This window comes from Papaver somniferum, chromosome 7 (genome assembly GCF_003573695.1).
Source record: "Papaver somniferum cultivar HN1 chromosome 7, ASM357369v1, whole genome shotgun sequence".
Classification (NCBI taxonomy): domain Eukaryota; kingdom Viridiplantae; phylum Streptophyta; class Magnoliopsida; order Ranunculales; family Papaveraceae; genus Papaver; species Papaver somniferum.
In genome coordinates, this window is record NC_039364.1 from 85,320,938 (window position 1) to 85,329,020 (window position 8,083).

General features: G+C 35.6%; 1 protein-coding gene across 6 annotated transcripts; it reads left to right on the forward strand.

Moving 5' to 3' along the window:
* Positions 1-1,029: 1,029 nt before the first annotated feature.
* Positions 1,030-6,425, forward strand: LOC113297800 (probable acetyl-CoA acetyltransferase, cytosolic 2). Of its 6 annotated transcripts, none has more exons than XM_026546377.1 (15): positions 1,030-1,261; positions 1,310-1,405; positions 1,524-1,622; positions 1,729-1,923; positions 2,007-2,112; positions 2,635-2,773; positions 3,160-3,237; positions 3,334-3,399; positions 3,642-3,727; positions 4,133-4,232; positions 4,422-4,532; positions 4,630-4,671; positions 4,827-4,913; positions 5,536-5,621; positions 6,091-6,425. In XM_026546377.1, exons 2-15 carry the CDS (start codon positions 1,369-1,371, stop codon positions 6,122-6,124), a joined length of 1,266 nt encoding a protein of 421 aa, XP_026402162.1. In that variant the 5' UTR covers positions 1,030-1,261; positions 1,310-1,368; the 3' UTR covers positions 6,125-6,425. The 6 variants fall into 6 exon arrangements, with proteins under 6 accessions (XP_026402162.1, XP_026402164.1, XP_026402166.1 ...); XM_026546379.1 differs by having other exon boundaries at positions 1,361-1,405; XM_026546381.1 differs by having other exon boundaries at positions 1,031-1,261; positions 1,337-1,405; positions 5,536-5,639.
* The last annotated feature ends 1,658 nt before the right edge of the window (positions 6,426-8,083 follow it).

Sequence of the window (8,083 nt, forward strand, 5' to 3'; positions counted from 1 at the left end):
TGAGATTGCTGGATCCATCATGGATCAATATGTGTTTTCATGTGTCAAGCATTTGACAAGAATACACAAACATGAATAATGTTGAGTAAAATAGTTCTAGAATATCCATCCTCATGCTAAGTCCCATGAGCTAGATTTGGCTACTAGATTAACCAAAAAGTGTTACAATTCAAAAAATAAGTGTTGTCTATTTGTTAACACTAGTTCTCTCTCCTAGCATTTGCTCACATGTGAACTAGCAGCGAGATAGTTGCGCTAAATGGTTCAGCGCAACAAAAATCACCTTTTCGCGGAATGGTTCAGCGCAGATTGATTTATTTTTTGATCTAACGGCTGAGAATGGTTGCGCTTAACCATTCAACACAATCTGATTCAACTTTTCGCTCAATGATTCAGCGCAACTTATTTTCGCCGTTCCATTCAGCGCTTCTAGTATACTATAATAGCACTTTCATAGGACTTAGGAAGTTGCTCTAGCTGACATGGACAACTAATCTAGCTGCTAGATTAGCACACCATAGGACCAAGCCTGACTAGTCCGAATGAAAAGAAGATATTATTGTTCACTGTCATTGAGAGCATCTCCAATGCTAGGGGTGAAGGTCTTAAAAAGACATGACACCTAGGATTTAGCACTTTTCTAACCAAAAATTTATCTCCAATGACAAGGTCAAGGTAAAAGCATGACATGGATGCCATCTTATAAGAAAGGGTAAAGGAGAAAGTCATATCTTTACCTTCTCCATAACCCAAGGTTTTTTGACACATAATCAATTCTTTATTCCAAAACTAATTTGTCTCTCAGTTCTAGGATAGTAATATCTTGACATTGAAGATGAAGTTTTAGGTAGAAAGTATAACTTTTTTTTTCGACCACATATGAATAACCCACAACAAAAAGTATTAATAAGACCTCCACCTAGAATTACCTTCACCCTAACATTGAAGATGCTCTCAATGAGTGAACAGTGCAAGCTAGAGTCCTACTTGCCAAGTAAGCCCACACCTAGTGAAGAAGTGATGACCACCAAAAAAAAGCAAAACTGGGAGTTTAGTTCCAAAGAATCCAAACTTGAAGACTCTTCTTAAGTTGATCTTGTCATCATGCTCCGTCATTATTACCTCGAGATAAACCATAATCCTAGTATCCCACTTCCCAATACAACATGACTCTCTCTCTCTCTCTCTGGATGATCATCTATTGAATTGAAACTACTCACTACTCGCTTTACTCAATCTTACTCTCGTTTTGCCTCTTTTGGTAAGTACTCATTCCTTGTAATTTGGTGTAATTATTTGCTTTGATCAGGTCTGGTTTCACTTTGTTTTACTGCAGAACATTTTTCTGATCATTATTAAGGTCTCAAGATGTCTGCAGCAGCTTCAGATTCTCCAAACCCTAGAGGTATCACTTTTACTTTAATTGCAAATTACAAGTCACTTTTGTTGTTTGAGCGTAGAAGCTTGTAATAATTTCTTTGTTTGCATGAGCATAATAGTTGTGGTTTAAATGACTGGAACAGATGTATGTATTGTCGGCGTCGCGCGTACACCAATGGGTGGATTCCTTGGTAGCCTTTCATCACTATCAGCCACTAAGCTCGGATCTATAGCTATTGAGTGTAATGTTCTAGTCACTTTTTTATTATCTCTAATTGAATTTTGGATTTCAAATAAGCTGGAAATTCCGTGAAAGTTGTCTGAGATAGTCTTGTGATCAATTTGCAGGTGCTCTTAAAAGGGCCAACGTTGATCCAGCACTTGTTGAAGAGGTCTTCTTTGGTAATGTTCTTAGTGCAAATTTAGGCCAGGCTCCTGCTAGACAAGCAGCATTAGGTGCAGGGTTACCTAATACTGTTATCTGCACTACCATTAACAAAGTTTGTGCATCAGGAATGAAGGGTGGGACCAGGACTTTAACTAGTATATCTCATAGAAATCTCTGCTCTAAGTTTATCTCACTTTATTTTACTTTATGTTATTTAATTTTTTTTTTCTGGCATCAGCGACTATGCTTGCAGCACAAAGTATTGAGTTAGGTAGCAATGATGTTGTTATTGCTGGTGGTATGGAAAGCATGTCTAATGTCCCAAAGTATCTTCCAGAATCAAGGTTAGTGTAAAATCATTCATCGGGTTTTCCAGGGACTTGAATCTATATTAGAATTAGCTTAACTAATAAGGCAACATCTGTGACTTTAGAATTTAGAAGCTTTATCCCCAACAGCATGAGAAATATGAACAAATCAACTAATAATCTGCTTACACCGTAGTTGTGAAATCATGTGGCTTTCCTGATTTGGGCAGTTTGTGTACTACTTATTGGTGCTGCTGATTTTCTATTGGAAAAGAAATAATTTTACTGAGCAAATGAATATGAGGTGTAGGAAAATTTTTGTGTTGGAGAGCTGCCTGTACATTTATTATGATAAATGTGGTAGTTCCAAGGGTTTTAGACTTTAAGTGATGTTTGTAATTTATGACTTTAAAATGCTTGCCTTGAATTCTTTTTTCTGGCTATGTGAGCATGTTTTACCATTGTTCAACATAAATAAATATGTTTTACCTTGTTAAGCATACAGTAGAATAGGCACCACATCATTAGTAAATTATCCTAATTCTATCAGCTAAACAGGAAGGGATCTCGGCTTGGACATGATAGCATAGTTGATGGAATGCTTAAAGATGGCCTGTGGGATGTTTATAATGATTTTGGCATGGGTGTTTGTGCTGAGATATGTGCCGATCAACATTCAATCACCAGAGAAGAACAGGTATTGTTCTAAAGTCTATATGTATTGAGAATTTCTCTAATTTGGTTTCTTCTGGGCTTTGGTTGATCCTTTCTGTACGGGTATGTATTGTCTGTTATTGTTGCCATCATTAAAAGTATCATCTTGTGATCCCCTGTCCATTCTCAATTCCCATATCGAAACATTTGACCTTTCAACCCAGTTTTATCAGATACTACATATGAAAGCAAGTAGCCCTCGCTCATTCTTTTTCCTTGATTATTATTGGAAATAGTCAATCCTTAAATTTGGCAATTCATTATTTTAAGGGGTTCCCTTGACAGTCCTCATGGATATTAGTAGCTTGAATGTTCTAATTTATCCCATCTCAACCTTCTATCTCAAGGATCCATATTTTACTCTTGCAGGATGCTTATGCTATTCAGAGCTTCGAACGTGGTATTGCTGCTCGAGATACTGGTGCATTCGCATGGGAAATAGCACCAGTGAGCATTCTACATCTACTCTGGTTTCTGATCATGAATGGAATGAATTCTATGCTCGTCATTTTGTAATTGCTTAACTTGGTTCAACAATTGTAGGTTGAAGTTTCTGCAGGCCGCGGAAAACCATCCATATGTATTGATAGAGACGATGGCATAGACAAGGTAAAAACTAACAAGCTATGGGACTAACTGTAAGTTAGTGTACATGATTGCCCCTTCAAGACTTCAAACTGGATTGTGAAAGTCTTGAGTTTCCATAGTGTTTTCCTTTTGCATTCCTGTACAGTACTCATATCTGTTAATACTAGCATCATTCTCAGCATTATTGTGCAAATATTTGCATTCTTCTTGCTTATGGCTGTAATTGATATTAATAATACTCCTTTTCTCTTTATTCGTGCCAGTTTGATCCTGTAAAACTAAGAAAGCTCAGACCAAGCTTCAAAGAAAATAGGGGTTCTGTTACAGCCGGCAATGCATCTAGTATAAGGTGCACTGCTACTTTCTCTGTTGAATTATCTGATGGTTTTGGTTATGTTTAATTAAAAACTATATGCTGCCCCATTTCATACAAGATATGTATACAGTGCAAGAACTTCTCTTACAACTACCACATCGTTTAACAATAATGTTTTGACAACTATCCCTTTTATTTTGATCTCATCATGGTGGTTTGAACCAAATGGTACTGCCATAGCTTTCACCAGATTTAATCTGTTTCCGATTTTCTGAAATTTTGGATATTTATAACTTTAGTATGAATTCTGCAACTATTCTATCAGATTTGGTGAACAATAAGTTTGTAACTCAATGGTTTGAGTTTTCATGGTTTAAGTTTGTAATTCTGAAATATTTGATAATGCTAAATACTTTCCACATATGCTGCTTTGAACAGCGATGGTGCTGCTGCATTAGTATTAGTGAGTGGAGAGATGGTGGTTAAGCTTGGGCTGCAAGTCATGGGAAAGATCAGAGGATATGCTGATGCAGCTCAGGTATAGATAAGTCATACATGTATACAAATATTTCCAAATTGCCTGTTTATAGGGTTTATTCATGGTATAATGCACTTCTTTTAACACTGGAAATAAGAATAGTTGATCATCCCTGGTTTGTTGTTTTCCTAGTATGTTATTTTTGATGTTTTACGCCACTTGGATCTAAAATGGTCTATGGTTATGCAGGCACCTGAGTTGTTTACAACTGCTCCAGCGCTTGCAATACCGAAAGCCATTTCAAAGGCTGGTTTACAGGCCTCTCAAATCGATTACTATGAAATTAATGAAGCTTTTTCTGTAAGAATAATTTCTATCTTCTTTTTAACGACTAACTCATCTTATTTTCTAGATCTGCGGGTTTCAGAAATCTTGAATACTCATCTTCTCTCTGTAGGTTGTTGCTTTGGCAAATCAGAAACTACTCGGGATCAATCCTGTGAGCCATTTATCTTTCTCTTTTAATTTTGACCCAGTCACCTTGTCCACATTGAATGAAAAATATCACGTTGCCTACAAAATACTGCAGTTCTCTCTTAAATTGTATGTATTGCGTGTTACTTTGACTAAGTTGACACGTTTTTATGCTTGCAGGAGAGAATAAATGCGCATGGGGGAGCTGTGTCTTTGGGACATCCTCTTGGTTGTAGTGGAGCTCGCATCTTAGTCACATTGTTAGGGGTAATAACTCCCATAGCATCGCGTTACTGTTCCTCGAGCTATTATAGTTGATTCCTACTATAAGTAGTTTATTCTAATTTTAAGTGTGATATTTTAGAAGTCTAGTTAATGGAACCTTTTTCTTCTGCTTTTAGTGCAGAAACACAAATATGAACTGGTGTGCAAATGCAGTTTTTAGTGTTTGTTGAACTTGTAGGAAAATTGTGATGGAAGAAGGATTATGAGTAATTGGGTTTTGTGGTCTTATTTGACTATCAATATATTCATTTTCAATTTGTTACTTTGTCCTTGAAAAGTACTGACATATCTGAGGTTCTTGAACCAAGTGGGCTGGCTATTGGCATTGAAAAGTACTGATATATTTCCAGAGTCATTTTACTCTGCGACGTATGTGCATTATCCTGAACTTTAATGTTATTGTGGTTTTCTCCTGAAGAAAAAGAAAGGCACTAAAACTTTATTCGATGTGTGCATTTCTACAAATGTGTTTACAATTTAAGCTAGTAACAGAATGTAAAAAAATGAGATTACATAATCAACCTGACGTTGTGTAGATATCTTTTCCTTGTTTAGAAAAACCGAGTCGGAAATCTGAGCCTAGTTATGATGATATTTATTGCAGGTATTAAGAAACAAAAATGGGAGGTTTGGAGTTGGCGGTATTTGTAATGGAGGAGGAGGAGCATCTGCACTTGTTCTAGAGCTCATGTAAGCTTTTTCCAGTTGGTAAGAGTTATTTTACCATATCAAATTATCTATCAGTTTCCCCTTAAAAACAGAATTTTTCTTATTATTCTTTGTAGTCATGGACTATAGAAGTCACAAATTTAGCCCAGGTCACTAGATCTTGTTTCTTGGACAATGTTGTGTTCACCTCCAAATTCAATACCATCAAGTTCCATAAAATAGGACCCGAAACCTGTCTAAAAGAAATTAAAAGCACGCAAAAGGTGTATAAAAATTTATACCCATTGAAGGCGAGATATGAATGGTTTTTGTTAGTCTGGAAGTAGTTTAAAATTAAATCATAATGGAAGTTTCACTTTCTACCGTATTTTCAGTTTTGTACTGTTAAATCAGATATTAGGATGAAGTGTATCGTGGTGAGAGTTTCATGTATCGTACTTCACTTCAATTGACTATTAATAGTTTCTAGTGTTTAAATCTGTGCTTGCAGGCCAGTTACCAGGATGAGGACTTCTTCATTATGATGTCAAATGATCCCTACCTCTTTCCGCTTTTTAGCTCTGGAAGAAAAGAGAGTATCAATGTCAATAGCTGGATCATGTTAGGGAAGAAGAAACAAAGAAAATGACATATAATTGTTATGTGAGAAACTAGTGAACTGCTAGAGAAAGAGTTGGAAACATAAGCTAGGTTAACCTTCAATACCCCCAATGTCTTGATATAATATTTTATCTGTCACTGGTAATCACTCTTGTATTTTGAGGGCAACTAATGTTTTCTTTTTCGATAAAATAAAAATAAAATGCATTAGCTGGTCTCAGACAACATCATGAGTTCATCATCTGAAACATAATTTTATAATTCCTGGACTCATGAGTATTTGGCAAGGTTCTGTTTAACCTGAAGACAGTATTCAGGTGAACAAACATCAAACTAGATCCAAGCAAGAGCATAAACCGAGCTATTCAGGTGAACAAACATCAAACTAGATTCAAGCAAGAGCATAAACCGAGCTTACACGGCCTTAGAAGCAACGAGAAGAAGAATATATTCTTGCACTTACTAAGGTTATAGGTTATGTTAGATCTGTCAGAGGTATTGGATTTTAGAAGTGAGATCAAACATTTCAGAAATGGAAGGAGACGGTTTATGATGTTTTCTGCTTTGTTAATAGTTAGCAGTGGTCCCACAGTATCCCGTCTTTTATCTGAAGAGGCTAGAGCATTAGAGAACTCGGCAACTTGGATGGAGTATATCTCTGTATGTACCAATTTTTCATTTTTTAAAGCTTTGTACCAAGTTTTTGGTGTTATCAGGTTTTGTTTGTTTTTCTCTTGTCGTTTCTTGACAAGGAATTTCGTTGATCTATCTATCTTACAAAAACAAATGTGTCTTGTCTGATCTGATGGTTCTAAATGAACGTGTTAAGTCGATCAATGGCTACTACTGCCGAAGTGCCTCAAAATGCCAAAGATAAATCTCGGCTGAAAATGCACCCCGTTTTAAGCCCTCATCCAATGATCTTAAACCTCCCGATTCAATGGTATTAACATCATTATTTCCGATTCATAGATATCAGCTTCTCCTTCAATTCCTCCCCAGAATGGCGTTATCAATTGTTTATTCTTCGTCTGTTGCTCAACATCCTAATCAATTGCATGGCAGTACTAGAAAAGGTTGAGATGATGTTTTTTATTATATGAAACATCAAATTTCTTGCAAGGATTACAGGGGTTAGTCAAATGAAATTTTGAATGACTTATGGGAATTCGCAAATCTACTGTTAGTCCATAAAGACTTTTGGAGAGTCTCTTAATGCTTATTGTTATTGGTTAGAGACTTTTTTCAAGTCATTTAAATTCTCTGAAACTCCATGTTATTGGATGAGGATTTCATAAGAGTCACTCTAACACTCCTGTTATTGGAAGGAGAATTGAAAGTCATTGATTTGTTGTTTTCAGAGATTTGGAGAGACTTTTTCTTAAAAATAGGCATGGTATAAATCTCTCCTCAAGAGGTGATATTTCAGGAGACTTTAACTTGGAGATTTTTTGGTTTTGGGAGTGAACCATCTTTTCTCTCCTTGTACATTAATACACTTAAGGGCCACTTGGAAAGGGGTAATCAAGACAAAATGTGGAATAAAGTGATTTTTTAAATTTGAGAATATATATATTTTAAATAGGCTATGTGAGTCATTGGGATATATATATCGACTTTAAAATATATATTTTAGAAGTTATAATTTTTTTTTTCCAATTTTAAGTTGTTGAAAAACTCCATATAGAAAATTAGTGGTGAGAAAACATAGAAAATAAAATGTGGGACGAGTGGAATAAAATGAATGAAAATTTGGCATAAGACGACAGTGAGATTTATTCTGACAATGGACACATATTTTATTAGGTAGTCATGATACTTTTATTATTACTGTAACATGAATAATTAAAAAAAATGGTAATGTTTGGAATTAATCAGGGGAT